Here is a 20,932-nt window from a genome sequence, read left to right on the forward strand (position 1 = left end):
TTTCCCTAATGTGGATTTCTCTTTTCTCTTGAATTCGTCCTAACTATTTTTGCCTGGGTTACCATGATTTTGCATCAAATTTGGTTGGATCAAGTCTAGGAATTTGCATTCCTTACTACTTTTTCTCATCCCTTCCTTTTGGACATTGTGACTGCCTCCTTGTCACACATTTGTCCACCCAGCGCCCCTTCTCGAAGACCCATTGTGGGATATGTCCGCTTTCACTGTTTTTGTTTCTTCGCTTGGTGTTTTCCTCGATCAGGAGTTTTGAATCTACCGCATCTCCCCATCGTCTGTCTTCCAAGTCTCCTATTTTCTTTCACTCATCGACTACCTTTCTTGCCATCATTTTATAGTAATTAATATTTTCGTTTGATGAAAAACTCTATATTTAAATTGATGTATTGGAAAAAAAAAATTATTTTTATATTATTTACATATCTTATTTTAATTTATGTAGATATTATAATTTTATTAATAAGAAATTTTAAAGTTTAATAATTATTAAATTTAAATACTAAATACTTAAAATACTAATATTAATGATTAATTATAAGCTTAATAAAAAAATTTATTACGTCTATTAATTATGAGACTTAGTTATATAATTTATATTTCTAGAAGAATAGTATTTTTCATTTTTATTTAAAAGGACGAGCTTTCGTTGATTGGAACAATGTTAGGAAATGTAAACTTAATATTTTTCCTTGATTTATTTAATACAACACATAAACATTCAAGGAATTTATTTATTAATTTTGTGGGAATGATAAAATGCATAGGCATGGCATTTTGAAGGAGGGGCGAGACTAATTCTTGAGGTATTTTGTCACAAGATATTACTAAATTGCAACACATTTATATGTAGTGGGGAATGCTATATTTGTAGACACCTAAAATTGTCCTTTGATTAAATAAATATTTATTATTTATTTAATTATTTTATCCCAATGTGTTATATTAATTAAATAAATGGTTCTATTTATTTAATTAATTTATTAACCTTTTCCACTATAAATGAAATACATATTTTTTTAATTTAATTAACTCACTAAGCCTCTTTGTTCTAGTTTAAATAAATATTTAGTATTTATTTAATCCTTCCACCTCTCTCCTAAATTAAATAAATATTTTATTTATTTAGCCTTTTCTCTATTAATTAAGTACATACTTTTATTTATTTAATTAATTCATTTACCTTTTTCTTCTTATCCACATGACAACACATCTCCCTAAATTACCTACTCTTTAATCTTAGCCCTTCATTACAATTCAACCTCTTAATCCTATTTATCTTTATCTTTTACCTTCACACCTCTTAATCTCCTCCATCCATCTTTACCTACCCTCTAATCCTATTCATTATCTTTCAACTATGTGATCCTAGCGATTCATAATCACACATCTTAATCTAAACCATTGATTCTCTTTAAGATTTCTATAAACTTTAGAGGTTTTCTCCTTCCATTTTATCAAAAACACAATAGTTGGAGCACCTATACTTTGTCTAAATCATTCTAGTTTACACTTCATTTTAAATATCAAAATTTAAATTATTATAGATCTTTCTTGCTTGGCAATCGATGAATTTCCCTCCTTCATCTATAATCTTTCTCTTTACATTGATTCAATTAAAAAAACACATGCTTTCATTTGTAATTCTTGTGCAACTTTGCAATATCCAATGTTCAAAGCATTATGGGCTATGAAATGTGAAATACAATACAACATGAATTGTCCTAGATTCCCACATCACCTACAATGATCACAAAAGCCTACCCTGCCTTCTTTTCCAACACCGTGGTTGCATAGAGAAAGAAAGAAAGAAAGAAAGATTCCTTTATAGTCCATGATTTGAACTTGTGCTACAAAGGAATGAACAAATAAATTGAAATAATAGAAAAAAAAGTAGAAGATTAAGAACCGATGAACATAAAACAAACAATAGTTAAATGATCTTTAAATGCTATTTATATAATTGCTATCAGTCATATTCAAACACGTATCAATCTAATATCAGGTTTATTTAGGGGAAGGGTACTAGTAGCTATAGCTAACTTTGCACACTCTAAGGTTCTAAACAATATGTTGGATTTCCAAAAAAACATTAATGTCTTCATATGTAACTTAACTGCTTATAACTATTGTTTTGGATTCTGGATAGTCAAGACAAACATCGTGGGATTCATAATATACACAAGGGTCAAAACGTGGTCATTTAAAAGTGTTGCCCTATACGTACTTAAAGATGCCCAATAACTATACACTACAACCACCTCAAAAATTTGCACAACTAATCCAATTCATATTCCTCTAATAACTGTTTTTACCAATACTAATACACAAATGTCCCAATAGTTGTGCACTATGGGTACTGATAAAGTTTTACAAATCCTCCTATTAAAGTCTACAAATTTTAACTACTAGGGGTACAAGTGGGTGACTATTGGTACATGCAAAAATTATTAATGGACTTCTAATTTTATTTTTTTTGGTTTCTTTAAAATTAATATTTGGAGGGTTTGGTGAGCACAAAGTAAATGGTCATTGAAACATGGATGGTGAACAAAAAAAGTATTATATATATAATTAAATAGTATATATTTCATATATGATAATTATTAGACTATTTATATGAAATAGTATTTTATCAAATAAGTAATAGTAGTAACCCTATATGAAAGTAATGCTAAGAATCATTTCTTTGAAGGAATTTTATTATTTCAAATGCCTATTTATTACTAACATGTATGCATGAACCTATACAATCTAACATAAAACTTGTATCATCACATAATTATTTACCAACAATTGCACCTTAGCGTGCAATAAGTACGTTGAAGAGGTGTGGAACATCAATTAGGGAAAATCTTGGTCTGTTTTTTGCATACACATGTGTAGTACATGAGGTTGCTTGGTAGATCTTTAAAAAATGATGTTGTTTACACAAAAAATGCCTAAATAGAAAAGTGATAGCTTCAAAAAACTATGCATTCACTAATAGGGATCCAAACAGGAACAAAAAAAACCTCTAAATCAAGAAGATAATCAAACTTCATTACCATATGCTCATGTTATTTTTTCAATAGGGGGATAGAGGAAGAGATACAGGGGGAAAAGTGAGACAGGGTGTAATGAGATAAAGATAGAGAGGAAGATAAAGATAGATGTCGAATGAGGATGAATATGGAGAGTTGGTTATGAAGAGAAGGAAAGGGGGAGATGAAAAGAAAATGATACATATATTAAGTGATATATTAAAATAGAGGTAGAGAGAGATGAAGAGATAATGAGTTAAAGATGGAGATGGGGAGAGAGAGGGATAGAGATGTATGGATAGAAAGGGAGACATGTCTAGAGAGAGTGGGAGGAGAGGAAGATGGTGGAAGGGAGGAAGAAGGAGACAAATAGATGGAGAGATAGAGAGTGGTAGAGGGAGAGATAAAGCTAGAAAGGGATAGAAAGATAGGGAGAGATAGATATTTATAGGAATATATAGAGAGATATAGAAGGAGAGGAAGATATAGAGAGATACAAGGTGGATAGAGTGATACAGAGATAGATTAATAAGGATATTTATAGAAAGAGGGGGAGAGGGAGAGGGAGAGGGAGAGAAATTGATAGACAAACATAGACAAATGGAGATAAAAAATAAATAGAGATGAAGAGAAGGAAAGGTAAATAAGGGAGATAGAGAGATATAGAATAAAAAGAGAGAAGTGGATATATATGGAAGTGGAATAGAGAGAGGTAGTGATAGAGAGATAAATAGGGGAATAGGGAGCTAGAGGGAGGAATAGATGAGAGATAGAGAGAGGGAGGTAGACGAAGGAAGAAAGATAGGTAAATGAGGGAGAGATATAGGTAGAGTAGAGAGAGAATAGGGGGATATATAGTGTGATAGGTAGAGGGGGGAGAGAGATGAGAGTGAAGAGAGATGGAGAGATAAGTAGAGAGGGAGAGAGAGAAGAGGAGAAGAGATGAAGTGACAACTCAATATATGAAGAGGGAAAGGAAGAGATATATATATACATGACAATATAGGTACATGTCAAAGAGCTATGAAAGGTTAAATAGGTGAGGTTTTGGTCTATATTTTGCATAGATTTGTGTAGTACACGAGGTCAACTAGACAACTGAGAGGGGGGGTGAATCAGTTGTCAAATACATTTAAACCAAAAACAACTTATCCAAACTTAATGCTTAATACCGGTAAACCAAACTTTATTTCGGTAGACAGTTTATCAGTTAATTGCAATACCGGTAAAGATTAATGCATGAAACAAAAAGAAAATAACATCCACAACACATAACACCAATGTTTGTACGTGGAAACCCTGTAAGGGGAAAAACCATGGTGGGAAACCTTATCCACAATCAAATGATACTACTGCAGATAGTATGTGTATACAAATGGGGTTTGCACATGCAAAAACGCCAAGCGCCTAGAACTCACTGCTCAAACACAAATGGGAGTCACACTGACTACAATTGGATGGTTAAATCCAACAATGATGTACTACTCAAAATAGCATCTTCATATGCTGGATTCAGTACCGGTGTAGTTCTGATTGCCTTCACAAAAACCTTCCTTCAACCTTCAAATGATGTCTGCATGTATAGCTCTGCTTATTCTCGCATATACCTTCTTATAAATCTTTTCTTTAATCGCATATCAATCTTACAAATAAGTTCTTACATATATACCATACCATACCATAAGACCAATTTTAGTAGGTTGGCTCTAAAAGATATTACAATAAAAGCAATTTACAAATAAATCAATGACCGATGCAATATTTGATTCAACATGTCGGCTTAATACAACAATAATAAATCATCTCCAAATGTGTCATGCTGATCTGGAATAGATAAGCATGTCGGTGCTTATTCTGGACCTATTTGTCGGTAATAGAAAATATACAAACTCAAAATACCAATAAACAATTCTCCAAGACAAAGTGTCCAAACGATGTATTCGACATAACCAGGTGTTCTTCATGTCATTCCAAGTGCCTATGAACAATATAACCTACCAGTGGATAAGATACCAGTGACTATGCATAAGTCACTTGCTTGCCGGTGAACATTTGCCAGAGTTGATAAGTGTTGACACCAATGACAAACACAAATTAAATAAAGCTTCTAAATCATTAATATAATCAAACCCCTTTACCTTGATAGGCTCATGTTATGTTTACAATAGAGAGAGAGAGAGAGAGAGAGAGAGAGAGAGAGAGAGAGAGAGAGAGTGATGTAGAGCCAAGCAATGAACTAGGTGATAATCTTCTCTCACCCACAACTACTATGCCCAAATCAAGTTGTTTTGTTTGTTAAAGGTTTCAACCAACATACCTACCAATTTCTCAACTCCCAAGACAATTTGTGTGACCAAATCCATGCCAGATTAGTATCTTCCAATACCGATGGGATGAAAACATTCTACCCTTGTGTGAATGGAAGATAGTCTTCCAGTATCGGTGGGATGGAAACCTATTGGATTTTGTATATTGGTGGTCCAACCAACACAAAACGTCCATAAGACCTGACTGTCAAATGGGTTATGGGATACTTGTCTCACAAATGTCCTATTTGTCTAATAGCCCTACCAGATGACTAGTAGCCCTACCAGATGAGTTCTCCACACACCACTTAATAAAATTCCAATAGACAAGACAAAATAAGGGAAGATTCAGATACCCTTTATCAAGTTACACAATTACCCAAAGGATTAGACTCTAACCCCAAGTTTGAAAGGTCTATATATCCTTACTGTCCTTCTAGACCTAATTAAGCTAATTAAGCCTAATTTCCAAAGCAAGTACCCCTTGTATTAGTCCCCTAACTAAACCAATTATTTTTCAACATGGAGTAGGGTGTCAAACCACCAAATCCAAGGTTTCAGGACTTGATCCCATCCCCTTTGTCTACTGCAAGTGATTTTCACTTCTACAGTTTAGGAAGTCACACAAAGATGCCTGCCTAGGGTCAATTCAATCTCTTCGGGCTTGCAGACTCCTTGAAAACCAACACAAAAATATTATGGTACAATGGACCATCTAAAATTTTCCCATAGGTTGTTTGGTCCTTTGGTGAAAATGTCAGAATAAGGGCATCTTTCCAGTGAAACCCTAGGTGCTAGTAGGGTTTGTGACCAGTCCGGTTAGGTTTTGATGGATCTCTAGAACCCAATTGTTATAAGACCTCAAAATTTATTCAAATGAAAGGTAAGAGAATTCCCTAACTCATCCAATTGGTTTCAAGGATCCACCAATCCATACCGGTCATAAAGAACATCAAACATGGATAATTTATGAAAACTCCAAGTATATTGTATTGCTCCAAACTCTAAAACATCACCAATTTCAACAAATTCCACAACAACAACTACAACAATAGTAAAAACATCAATAAAAACAATGGAATCGATCAAAGTGGGCATAATATAGACTCCCTAATGGTTTCCAACCACTTTCTAAACTTTGGAACTGTTGGAGGATTAGTTACCCCTATTTACAACATTTTGCAATGACAACAAAAGTTGTCAACTTGCACTTTTCAAATTTGGCGGCTCCAAGGTGTATTCAGCCTATTCCAAGGATTGGTCTAATATTGCTAAGACCAATATTTATTGCCTGACTCATGCCTAGACTCCTACTGACCCACATGTTCATTTGTCCATGGTGGCTTATAAAATGCAACCATGACAATGCCTTACATCAATTGGGTCTTATTAACTTATAAACATATCAACCTACTGCATATGATCATTTTCACCTCATGGGTGATATTAGACTCTTTTAGGCTTCATTTGTGTCTTTGGGTTCTCTTGCACCATACTCCCCGAGTGGTCGAATCTCAAGTCCACTTGAGATGAGTTCCTACAATGTAGTCCCATGTTTCTTCATGTAGTCTTCATCCATCCATACTGCATTTGCCTCAAGGAGTCCTTGCCACTTGACAAGGTATTGTTTGTAGACCTTATTCCTAGTTTTCTTCAAAATCTTGGTGTCCAATATCCTTTTAAGTTTGGGTGGCCCTTGACTTGGAAAGTCTTTCAATATGTCTATAGCATCTTCCACTAGGAATGTACCATCTTCTTGCCCTATACCTTTGAATGGTGTCAAATCTGCAACATTAAAGATTGGGGATATACCTATATCTGAAGGTAATTGGATTTCATATGCATTGGTCCCAGACTTCTGATCGAATGCTTCTTAGATTGAATTTGCAATGACCAATAAGAACTCTCTTGTACACCATCAAGCTACATTGTCCAAATACCAATCTATACATCCATTTGCCTAGGAATATATGGTCATGAAAATGATCATAGTATCATGTTCATTAATGCTTCTAGCAATTCTATTCCTTCCAACAAAACGCTTGGTGAATGTCATAATCTGCATTTGTCCATCCACATATTGTGTTGAGTTGGATGCTCATGGGCATAGTTTTCAAGCTTCCATTTCAATGTGGGTAGATGGTACTAAAGGTTATGGAATTTGGCTTTTAACTCCATTGATTGCACTTGCTTGGAAGTTACTAAGAAAATTCTTGATGTCCACATTTTGAAATCATTGTCTTACGTGAGATGACATCTCTTTGAGACCATCTTGCGGTTTGTCTACACTTCCACATTTGCATATCCTTAAATCACAATGCTTGTAATTTTCAATAAAATTAAGTAAACAATGATTCCATTATACTAAAAATGCCATATAATATGAAATAAATTCAACCAAATCTTTATTGACAAACTCAAATAAAATATTTCCAAATCTTTATTGACAAACTCAAATAAAATAAATATTTTAATTAATGATATCTTACCCCATCTAAAAAAATTGAATCGATAATAAGTTACAGATTTTATTACTACACAAAAAATCAATACAGATATGGTAGAGAATTGCTCATTTAATAGAAGGCAATCCAACGATCTGAAAATTTTAAAGCAATAGAATTAATGCACATGCAATCAAAATGCCAAGGAACTATCGAAGAGCATAAAAACTCCATCCAATTAAGTCAGATATTGCCACTTTTTTAAGGCATATATTGTCTTCCACTATGGGATATCAAACCACGACAGGAAAATGGAGGATCCTTACAAAATCAAAAACCAAATCCAAACCAATGGAAATGTATATCATATTAAGGGCCTACACTGCCCCAAAATATCCTCGTCTTTGGGAGCAGGGAAGAAAACAGCATCTTCAGTTCGTTTAGCGCTAAACGGTCTTCTTGTAGTTTGCACAAAACTCCTCTGCTACGCATTTCCACAGAGAAGGAGAAGTGCTACCTGCAAGATTACAAAATACGGGACTGTAAAGGAAGCTTTCGATAGCTGTAAAGCAAATTCCACAAACTTTACCAGCGTCCTCCCTGTATAATATAGCGCGGCTATCTATCAAAGTATAATATAATAGATCCCTATCAAATTACAATATAATAGATTCTTATCAAAGTATAATATAATATATCCCTAATGCAAATCTGCAGTCATAAGATAATGATCTAGATTCGGTAGATGAATGCAACTTGTATTTGTTGGAGTCTAATCTCACCTACCCCCATCCACATGCTCCGTATGCACAAGTGTTTACAGAATTAGCAGGATTTGGATTTGTTTTCAACATCTACTCCAATCTGTCCACCGTACCATCTATAGTCTTCAAACATTATTTTATATACAAAAATTTTGGAAGTTTTCAGCTACCTCCTGTCCATTCTAGAAACATCTAAGACCTCCATTAAAAGAGGCATTTTGTAATCATTTTGATGACTGAATGAGAAAGAATGAAAATATGGTTTGATAAATATAAATTTGTCTTCCTTATATGCTGCTCTGTTTTCTCCATACTCTGTTTTTGTGTTCTGTTCTGTTTCATTTCCAATAGTATTGCTACCCACACTAATAAACACTTCATGGTCTCATATGAGGTGATGTTCTCTTGAAAACATTCACTTACTCCAATCAAAATAAACTGTATGCAACTTATTCGGGAGAGAGAAAATGGGATTCATTTGTTTACTCTATACCACATACCTTGCGTGTATTCTCTCGGAGCTTCTCTCACTTCGGTAGCTTCACAAAATCCTTCACTGGAATCTCCGATATCTTCCCTGAATTCATAGAAAATGAATCCGTCAATACAGACCTACACATGCGCAAGCGGGATTCAACAATAAAAAATATACCGACATACTTGTTAGAGACTAATTCGTAATTAAATTATGCTCATGTTGTTTAGGTGTCATCAGAGTTTGAATAGGTTTAATAAACCTCATTTACCTATCCGTTATGATTATTGTCAAATTTTATAATACTTTTTACAAGAAGCTGTTGTATTATCTAGTACATATAAATATGTATTTTTTATAGATAAATCAATGAGTTATACAACAGTTCTATTCTGTGTTTTTACTGCTATTACATTTTAAATTTGATATCAGAGCTATCCTCTTCTTAGAGTTTGTTTGGTGTTTGGTGTGTGCTTGAAGAGATCCTTTGTGCTGCAGAAATAAGCATGGAATGAGCTATTGATGAATTGAGACTTGCAGAAGAACTATTATATATTGATAGCGATGCTGATTTTATTGAAGGTGAAGAACTTATCTTATTTTGAAGAGGTCAACATTTTTAAGATAGGAATGGTAAAATAGAAGATAATTAACTGTTCAAAGAAACTATATGTCATTAAGGTGCTTTTGGATCAAAGAAACTATATGTCATTAAGGTGATAAGAAACTATATATGTCATAAGGTTAAAGAAAGGATATGTCATTAAGGTTATGAGACATACATGTGAGAGTTAGTGTCATCTGAAATCTGAAGTTCAACATTTTACCTATAGTAACTATACCTTTAACTGGAGACTAGCTTGAACAAGTCTTACTAGTTTGATAACTATTTTCAAAGAACAACTTTTGTTTTATGTTGTTAATTTGTCCTAATAGAAATATGATAAGAGTCCATCAAAATTTTGTTATTCCTTAAGGTATAGTATTAGAATAAGTCATAATAGAACTACAGTTTGTTGTTCATGTGTCAAAACTTAGTTGAAGATTTGTTTTTAGTTTTCAATTCATTGTCATTAGCATTTAGTATCTTGTTACCTATAAATATGTAGTTGTGTTTGATGAATAATATAGATTGTGAGTCATATAGTAATACTATTCTTAGAGGTTCTAAATGTGTGAGGAGTGTGAATCTATCTCTCTATTTTTATGAGCTATTTGGATTTATATGCTCATTTCCAGTGTCTAGTTTTGAATTAGGATATTAGCACTTAGTTTGTAATACTATATGTGGTAACTTGCATTGTATTTGTCAATATATTGAGACTTTCAAATAGTTGTTTATATATTGAGACTTTATCAATACATAGAAATTAGAATGTTGTCCATATTATTGCTAGGTGTATGTTGATGAAACTCCTATAAAGACTTGTTCTCTAAAAAGATCTTCCTTATATTGATCATAATGCAAAATTTTATTGCTTATTCTTTTTTCAATATATTTCTTTACTTTCTAGAATAAGTTTAGATCACATTTGAAATTATTAGTGTAAAAAATATTTCTATACATAGTATGCTTCTTTACAACAACTATTCATAACTAAAATTATCTCTATATATTTTACATTTAAAATATTTATACTATTTATTATATTCATAAAAATTCATTTATTTTGTTTAAACAAATAATTATTAAAATGATCTTTAAGGCGGATAAGGTGTCTGTGAATTAGGTCAACGGCGAAACTCATTGCGACCCTGCTAATGTGGACGCCCCCTGTGCACGTAGGCCAGTAAATGCGGTGGAGGAGAACGCTTTCCTCCACGTGGTTTGAGCTTCCTTTCTTGCCTTAAGCATTTACTTTACTTCAATTTTCTTGGCTTGCTAGTTGTCTTGCTAGTTGTTTGCGCTCGCATTTAAGACTGTACTGCCTTCGCATGAGCATTGCACTCAGCTTTTAATGGACCCTGAGGATATTATTGTCCCAGACCCACCACCTAACCCTAATCTCTTGCCACCAAAACCTAAGCGATCCTTCTCTGACATCGTCGCGGGTCCTAAGGATGGCATTTCCTGCGATAGGAATGCTAAGTTCGTGGTTGGCTTCACTCGACCCGATGGAGAAGGTAAGACATCAGCCATCTCCATAGATCTCTCCTCCATTTCGCCTAATGATGCTATGTCTAAAGAAATCTTGCTTGAGAAGAATAGACTAAAAAGCACAGCAATCTTCTTTGTCGTTGTAGATGTTGAAAAATGCCCCCCCCCCCCCCCCCCCCCCGGAAATTTCTAGATGATTGGTTTTAGAATTTTTGGAATATAAAACTTGGCTTTAGATTTTTGTTCTGTAGACAAATTCAGAAGGGTTTGTTTATTATCTTTTTTTTCTCACAAGAAACACAGGCTGAGGTCTTAAAAAAACAATACTGGGCCATAGGGAACACCTCCTTTCATGCCCTTGCTTGGTCACCTGAAGCCATCAATGAGGAAATTATGGCTCTCTCATGCCCTAGGAAGCTTCTACTCAAAAATGTCCCGCCATTATTATGGCGCTTCTTACCTCAAATCATCAAACTTGTGGGAAAATTTGTCAGGATGGACGATTCAAACAGACTTATCCCCCATCTTGATACAAGAATATTGGTTTCAATCAAACAAGGAATTGATATACCCGACACCCTGAATCTTACGATTGAAAATGAGGTGTATCCATGCCCTCTGGAAACCCTAGGAGGGCTAAATGCTTGCTTTCTATTAAAAAAGGAAGGACACCAGCATAAAAATTACCCTAATATTAAGAAAAGAACTGTTGGAAACAAGGCCGATCCCACCAAGGGTGATCAACAAAATCTTAAAAGCACCAATTCAATACCATCGGTGAATGGACCCGATACCACCCCTCCACCTGCTAACAACCCCCCTAGCACTAGTATGAATAATCTAGTTAATGGGGTGGTTGGCTGTGATAACTCTGCCAATGTCAGACCCCTCCAACCTGTGCCCACCCCCCTGCTTCCTCTGCCATGGACACCATCGAAGCCCCCTCCGATGATGGCTTCCAATTAGCCATCAGTAAGAAACGCCGGAGGAAAAATGTGCAAGAATTGGCGGTGGATAAAATCTGATCTGGAATTAAATAGAGCAACTCTAGGAAGAATGCCTCCTCCCATTCTTCGGGTACTTGCCTATCCTTGAACCATTTAAATGTCAAGTCAATGATTAAAAACTTTGAGGGCAACATCCTTGGCAGTACTACTACGAACTCTAGAACTAGCTCTGTTGAAATGGCTCATAGACTTGGAACTACCCTAAGTTCCTCCTCTATGATTCCCATTTTACAAAGCCCTTTGGATCTCGATAACACTACTAACAAGTGTGGTGTCCCCAAGGTGTTTAATAAAATTGATGACTCTTGCGTTATTCAAGTCATTCCTGCTAACACTACAACTGCCCCTGAGATGCTCCCTAATGTGCTCCTTTCCTTCAATTCAACATTTGAGTCTTGCACGGACTACAGTAAATCGAGTCTTCTAGGCCAGAACGGGGAAGGGAACTTTGATCCCCTAACTGGTTCCGCCCCTCGTGAGGAGGAGGAAGACCAGTTGGATCAGTGCTCCATGACCAAGAAAAAAGGGAGGCCCTTTGGCTCCAAGAATAAGAAGAAGGGGATTAATCCTCCCACAATCCCTGACATTCCCTCCAGCTCCAAGGCTATCAGCTGCTCCTTAACCCTCCCTCATTAATGATGAATTTTATTTCTTGGAATGTGAGAGGGTTGGAGTCACCCGACAGAAAGTTCATCATGAAAAGATTCCTTGACATGCATAAGAACATGGATTTTCTTCTATTACAAGAACTAAAAGCTATTGATTTTACTCTTGAAACTACACTTGACTATATCAAGAAGGATGCCATTAAAGTCTGTTCTAATCACCCCAGAGGCAAGGGTGGGGTTGGACTCCTTATCAATACCAAGTGGTCCAATCTCATTACCAATAAGGGTATCTCCCCTTGCAATAGGGTTGTCTGGAGCTCCATCAATCTGAAAGGCACTCACTTTGGAATATGTTCTGTGTATGCTATTAATGATTATAGAGAGGATTTTTTATGGGATTGGCTTAGATCTCTCCTAGACATCCCCTGGATAATTGTGGGGGATTTCAACATGGTTGAAAATAACTTTGACAAAACTGGTGGCCTACCCTTCACTTGGAACAATTTGGAAAGAGAGCACTGGAACAGGCTGAAACTACACAAATCCCTATTTGATCCAATGGAGGATCTTGGACATTCCCCCCTCGACCTATGGCTTACCTAGTGCAACTACCAAAAGGGAGAAAGTAGAATTTACTCTAGATTGGACCGATTCTACGCTAACAAAGAGAGCTTTTCCTTCCTTCCTGATGCCCAAGGTAGGCCTGTTTCTGTTCGGCCTCCGTCCCTGTCCGACCACCACCCTGTTATGGCTCTTATTCATATTAAAAATATTATGAGTACCAAGGTCAATAACTCCAGTAAATTTTTGCTTAACACCTCCCTCATCAAGGATCAGGATGTCTTGACCGTCCTGCACCTCATCAGACTCCTTAACTGTCAGAACAAATGCCTCCCTTCTCATATTGATAGATGGAACTTTAATGTGAAATCCTGGCAAAAAACCCTTTAGACTATAGGGCAAAAAAAGACAAAAGATTTCAGATTTGCTGAGAAATCGCTCACCAACCAGCTCCATTCCCTTGAACTTGATATCCAAAACAACCCTAGTTGCGCTCACAGGGCTGCTCAGGTTGCACATGCTAGAGAAGCACTTAGAAAACACCAACAAGTTAAGATCTGTGGGGCTATGGTGAGGGCTCACACCCATTGGCTGCAATATGGAGAGAAGGGTTCCAAATTCTTCTTTAATCTACTTAAACACAAACAGTCCAAGGAAAAGATTGATAGGTTGATCATCGACGGTAAGGAAATTACTGACCTTCCTAGTATCAAAGAGGCCTTTGAATTATTCTACAAAAATCTGTTCACTTCTGAAGATAGTGCCATTGCTAAGGACACTAGAGACAAGTACAAAACCTTGATCCCCACTAGGATCTCCCCTGATGACTCCACCCTCCTCAACCAATGGGTATCTGTTGAGGAAATCACTACTTCTATCAACTCCTTGAAATCTGACAAAGCACTGGGCCCGGATGGCCTCCCTATTGAATTCTATTAAGCCAATCTTGAATGGATTGCCAGTGACCTACATGGGGTTTATTCTAAAGCCTTTGACAATGGAACCCTTGGTGCTAACATTAACAAGGGGACTATCAAGATGATACCCAAAGATGGGGATAGGGCCTTCATCAAGAACTGGAGGCCTATCACTCTCCTCAATGTCTCTTACAAAATTTTGGCTAAAGTTATTGCCCTGCGACTTGAAAAGCTCCTCCCTAGATTCATCTGCCCTACCCAAACAGGCTTTATCAAGGGAAAATATATCCTTGAGAACCTCATTACGAGTTGGGAAGCCATGGATTGGGCTAGAGCTTCTAACCAAGACACTGCTATGTTTTTGTTGGACTTTGAAAAAGCCTATGACCGTGTGGAATGGGACTTTGTCATCATGATGCTACAAGTCTTTGGGTTCCTGGTTAACTTCTGTAAATATGTTAAGGTCCTGCTCCAGGATGCCTCAGCCCAAATAGAAGTCAATGGTTCCCTATCCCAAAACATTCAACTTAGTAGATCTATCAGGCACGGCTATCCTCTTGCGCCCACCCTATTTGTCATTGCGTTAGATGCTCTGTACTATCTTCTCAGGGACAACTCTCTATCCCCTTGTGTCAAAGGAGTTAAGCTCCCTGATGACTCCAGTCTCCTCAACATCTAGTTTGTGGATGATATTGCCCTTTTCATTGAACTTTCACCCCTGAACATTGACAACCTTGTTCAAAAGCTTAGAACTTTTGGTATCATGTCTGGGCCAAAATCTCCCTTGCCAAATCTACTCTCCTTAGCTAGAAAGAAAAACCCCCTGACTGGCATAGTCCCTATGGATTTCAATGGGGAGGCCCCAACAAAATCATCAGGTACCTTGGCATCCCCTTCTCTATTTCTCCCTCTCTTCAATAGATGTGGCAATGGATAAAGGATAAGATTGACAAAAAACTGCATAGGTGGGATAATAGATTCCTCTCTCTTACTGGGAGAATCCAAGTCTGTCATAAAATGCTCTCCTCATATAGTGTCTACTATTCCTTCGCTTGGATGTTCAGTAACTATAAAATCCTCGATATCCAGAAAACCATAAGGCAGTACCTTTGGTCTGATGGCAAAGGTGGGAAAAAAATGCATGCGGTTAAGTGGAAATGGTGTCACATAACTAAGAAAATGGGTGGCCTTGGGCTAAAGGATATCAGGATCCAAGGCATTGCCCTTGCTGCGAAATGGATCTTTCATGCCTTGGATAGCATGGAGCCCTGAAAAGTCCCGATTAGAAATAATATTGAGAGAGGTGTCCCTAAGTATGCTAAGTTCTGGAAAGCCCTTCCCTTGGCTAACCTGGTGGCAAGTCGCTTTCCTGTTTCCGTGCAAGGCTCATATGTTTTTAAATCCATTTGGAAGGCCTGGGAGCATATTAGACATCTTATTGACAGCCCTAGTGTTAGCAGCAATGGCACCATTCATGGGGAAAGATCGATCTAGTGGAATCTCCTTCATGCTAATAAACCCCTAGCCCTCACGCAAGGCTGCTTGACCAAGCTTTGGGATAGATACGGCATCAAAGGCTTTGAGGACTTATTTGAGAATGGTGTCCTAGTCAGCTGGAAAGAGCTCAGCGCTTCCTACAATCTCTCGCCCACCCAAAAAAGAACCTACCATATGGTTAAGAATTTCTGTGCCGCTCTTGCCCTGCCTGCTAGCAATGATATAGACTCCCACCATTTCTTGACTCTCAAATGGAAAGATGGCTCTCTCCTACCCAATACTACATGCTGCACCATCTATGACTGAATCTCTAATGATGACTCTATTATTAAATATGTTAACATTCCGTGGTACTTGGATCTGCCTGACAACTCCTGGTATAAATGCTTTACTCGCCTATGGAAAAGTCTAATTCCCCCTAAAATACAATGTTTTAAATGGTAGCTTATTATTGACAGACTCCCGTTAAGGAGAAACCCTCTCAGTACTGATATTTGCTCCATTTGTAGACTTCCTGAGATCGGCAGACACATTTTCTTTGACTACTCCTTCGTCGGGGAGTTTTGGTTAATGTTTGGTTTTTGTATTCCTAATCAGGTGGATACCTTTAGCATCATTACTGGTTATATTGATGGTCTAAAGAAGGACGCTAATATATTCTGGTTTATCTTATCTTCTTATATCCTTTGGTTCATTTGGAAACTGCTAAATGAGGATAAATTTAATGGCAATGGCAAGTGTCTTACTGAGACTCTTTGTAGACTGACATTTTTTTAAAATTGCTTTGCAGGTCTCCTTCATGATGAATCTCGAAAAGCATAAGTTCCTCTGGTTCCTGCAAGATGGTCACGCCACTATGTTCATACACGAGATGAAGGATGGCTACGAGTGGAGAGGGCTTGGAAAAAACCAATCGTCCTTTGAAAAGGCTCTAAAGAAGCTGCTTAAAGAGATCAACAGTAACAGGATGCTCGAGGCTGACCGCATTGCCATGCTATCTCAGATCCAGGACCAAAAGAAGGTGATTTGGATGGCAGCGGCCCAAGGGTGGACCACATGGATCGATCCTCTCGATCACATTCTGCAATAGCGCTCTGGCTCTCCTTTTACATTGTTCCTTTTTGACTTCGGACTGCTCTCTAGTATTGTAACGCAGATCCTCGGTGGTTTTGGTGGTTGAGGCATAGAATCCCTTGTTTACAACTGATTGTATCTTGTTTACTCTCAATCTTTAATATAAAAAAAAAATGATCTTTACGTTATTGAAAATTATAATAGTATACTTATATTTTTAATAATCTATTATAGATATCAAGTTTTAAAGATAAAAATAAAATAGAAAAAGTAATCTTTTCCACTAATAAATCGGTCTTCTAAATAATTAGCAAAATAATAAAAATTAAAATTAACTATTAAACAGCAATCTAAGAGAAAGGAGAGGAAAGTCGCCATTTCTAAAGAAAAAGTATTATCTTTTTGTAGAATTAGGCCCTTACCTGATTTTTTCCTCTCCAGTTTGTCCGAGCCAGGAACCAAGGAAGCGGGAAGCCTGAATAAAGATCCAGTTCTTGTCGACTTGCCCTGACATAATGCCATCTATTGCTGTCATGCAATAGATAGCAAAATTTTCGCAGTTTTTATCAGTCAGAGAGTAATCCCCAAATCCATGTTCAAGCAGATCGTGTGCCCGGTGAATTATTTGATATCTGGATGTATCTGCTACCACAGTGTGGCAAGTTCCTCCGGTGCGACTTTTATATTGCTTTGTTGAAACCCCATACTCATATCGGTAGATCTTTCGTCCATTCACAAAGCAATCTAAGCAGGTCTTTATTACTCCGCTTTGTCCATCGTACCCACAATTAGGGCATTGCTTACCTGGACCGATCTTTGAAGATGAAGAGGAAGATGCAATAGACTGAATACTCCACCCAGAAGATTTAACGGAAGCTACAAAATGAATCACTCGATTCTCCTCTACATAGATACCTGTTTCTCAATTCACAAAACATTAAGAGAATAAATAACTCAATTTCAATATAAACAGATTTCAATGTAACTTCGACAAATCTAAGCCATGTGGAATTATTTGTTATTAGTGTTCATAAAATATTCTGTACATAATTTACTTACTCATACACCATTCATGATTATAACATTTTCTTACAGCTCTGAAGCTTGGAGCCCATATCAGGAACATTTATTTCCTTTTCTTTGTTAGATCTGAGGCTAGAATGGAGTCGACTGTATTATAAAATTTTCTTATTTTAGCTTAACCAGGCAGAAGAGAATTCTATGGATTTATTCCTTGAGAAGCGAGAGTGGAAGCACAATTCATACACATATACATAAAAACCTTTATAGAAGACGATAATAAATAGTGGAGAGAATTTAAGGAAAGAAAATCTTGTATATATATTTTTAAAATTAATGGATCTTTGATTTGTTGAGAAATTAAAAGGTTTTAAATGAACCAATCAAGTATCAAGTCTTGTTGCGTACAAAACTCCATCATCATAAGGGATGAGGCCCAAGTAATTTTAAGATGATTTTGATAAAATGAATATCTCTCAAGTATTGTTGAGTACAAGACTCATTGTCATAATGCTGAGGAGTAGATGATATTTAGAAGGACTTTGATGGAATGAATACCTCTCAGCATTTGTCTCTATTCAAAATAATATTAAATTTGATATAAAACCCTATAAAAATCTTCAACCAGTGATCAAAAGGTCATCAGGTGCCACCTACTAGACTTATGAACAAGCAGTGACTTACTCAAATACATTTCTGAAGATCCAAATCAGAGTGGTGGAATCCCACTTGCACAATCAAGTATAATCTTCCAATAATAGCCTCCAATAATGTGGCCATAAGCATACATTTTTTTAACGAATTTGTATTCAAAAGCAACATATTTTTTTCTAAAATGTCTGCCAAACTCAATTTTCACAAAATATAAAAGGAATTTCTTTGTTTTCAATAAATTCTACATATCAGAGTTCATTTCATAATGTGATGGTTAAAGTGTGGTATTGTTGTTGTTGTTGTCACCAAAATTCAAACTCCTTTAGACTATTGAGATCAGGATTTTGTGTTTTCATTGATCCAATTTGCTATAATATTGAACTTTCATGTTGATGGTAAAGTATTAACGTTGTAGACTTTAATAAAAATAAGATGTCCTATCTATGACCTCTCACTTATACAGATCATACTGAAAATCCCACATTCATTAATTAAAAAAAAAAAAAAAAATCTAGATAAAAGAACTTGTGGAGCCTAAAACGGCTGCCAAATTTAACCATTTTGAGCTCGGGAACAATTTTCCTCGTGCTAAAAAATGGCCATTGGCGCCGATCTGGAGGCCGTGGATTGATTTTATTTGCATTAACGAATCAAAAAAAATTGAAATTGATTATGGTAAAATTGAAATTGAACCTAAACCTACATAAACTGGCAAATCCATGACAACTTTGATAAACTGAGAAATGCCTAAAACGAGCCCTTAATAAACTGAGAGAGCCGCACCCATCATAATAAACATAACAGAAAGCACCGGAAACCCTTAATATGCTGCTTCTGCTAATAGTTCTTGTTGAAAAATTGGAGCAATAAAATAAAATTGTACTCCTACCATGGTGCGCATAACTCCACCACCATCTCCAGGAATAAATGTGATCGCCAGGTTTGAGGGCATCGCTTTCTATGGATTGAGCCATGAAAACCAGTGATCTTGCAGTAGGGATTTTAATGCCATATGTTTCACGGTAATTTAGGTATAGTTGAGTAGAACGAAGGTATCATTGAGTAGTATGTATTATTCTATTAATATGGAATAAAAGTGATGGCCACGGCTATTCTAGTTCTAAAATAGATCTTTCATACAGCGTGTTAGTGACAGGTTAATCAATTGTGTGTTAGTGACAGGTTAATCAATTGCAGCCGTTAATTGTAAAATCAACGGTGTAAAATGCACGTGTATTAGTCAATCAATACTATCTTTTTAGAGTCAGAATAGACATGTCCAAAATTGATGGTATTTATATAAATAACATTTAATAATCATTTAACTGCTCTTTCCCTTTGTTCTATGTTCATCTGCTGTTAATTGTCTGCTGATTTTTTTATTAGTTCAATGTATTTGTTGATATTCCTTTGTACAACTACGCTGTTGAAAGAGCGTAGGGTAGGCTTTTGTGGTCCTTGTGGGTGATGTGGACAATTCATGCTCTACTGTATCTCACATTACAGAGCCCGTAACGCTTTGAACGTTGGATATTGAAAGGTTGTGTAGTTTCTTTTATTGATACAAAGAGACGATTATAATGGAGGGCAGAAAAAGAGAGAATACAGTTCTTACAACAAGATACTAGTTATTTGTTTTTAGTATTCTGAATGAGGTCTAGTTAGTGGTAGTTAAAGATGGGAAGTATTATAATGTCAATTCAGAATTTCTTTAAAGCATCATCAGACAGAGAGTAAAGAGTAAAGTAAAAATGAATTGTAGATGAAGTCATTACCGACAAAGAAAAAAAGTTAAAAGAGAGGTAGAATAATTAAATGTCAATTCAGAATTTCTTTAAAGCATCATCAGACAGAGACTAAAGTAAAAATGAATTGTAGATGAAGTCATTACCGACAAAGAAAAAAAGTTAAAGAGAGGTAGAATAATTAAAATTAATTTATGGTTTTAGTTACTTTTCTTTTTGTTTATTTTAATCTATTTCTATCTTTTCTCTCTTTTAAAATTTATTCTGTTCTTTTTCTTTTTTCTGCTGTCTTTCTCTTTATAAGACTTCATCTGCAATTCATTTTTACCTTTTACTTTTATCTGATGATGAATCATTGGATGAATTGCTGGAATTTATTTTTTCTTTTTCTTTTTTCTACTGTCTTTCCCTTCATAAGATTTCATCTGCAATTCATTTTTACTTTAATCTCAAAAAACTTGAATTTGAATTCATAGACTGAAAGATTAATTCCTTCTATATTCAATATATTTGACATTATACCTCTAATAAAAAAGACAGACACTAACCCCATGTCCCAGTTTGTTAAGTCTATTTCTGCTTATTTTTATAAGTGAAAATTTGGAATCTTTTCCTACTTTTGTAGAGTAGCAACTGTTAAAAATTGAAAATAAGTAAAGAAAAAAAGGAGGGGTTGGAAATAAGCACCAACCGCTTATTGGAAAAAATGACACAGGACTTCTTT

At 35.8% G+C, this 20,932-nt stretch overlaps 1 protein-coding gene across 1 annotated transcript; it reads right to left on the reverse strand.

The window, feature by feature from the left end:
- Positions 1 to 7,847: 7,847 nt before the first annotated feature.
- LOC131064113 (protein LEAD-SENSITIVE 1) lies at positions 7,848 to 19,556 on the reverse strand. Its single transcript, XM_057998139.2, has 4 exons — positions 19,353 to 19,556; positions 17,212 to 17,704; positions 9,053 to 9,129; positions 7,848 to 8,305 (listed from the first exon to the last, which is right to left on the reverse strand). Exons 1-4 carry the CDS (start codon positions 19,435 to 19,437, stop codon positions 8,235 to 8,237), a joined length of 726 nt encoding a protein of 241 aa, XP_057854122.2. The 5' UTR covers positions 19,438 to 19,556; the 3' UTR covers positions 7,848 to 8,234.
- Positions 19,557 to 20,932: the final 1,376 nt, after the last annotated feature.

The sequence above is a fragment of the Cryptomeria japonica genome, chromosome 5 (assembly GCF_030272615.1).
Source record: "Cryptomeria japonica chromosome 5, Sugi_1.0, whole genome shotgun sequence".
In the NCBI taxonomy this organism is placed as follows: domain Eukaryota; kingdom Viridiplantae; phylum Streptophyta; class Pinopsida; order Cupressales; family Cupressaceae; genus Cryptomeria; species Cryptomeria japonica.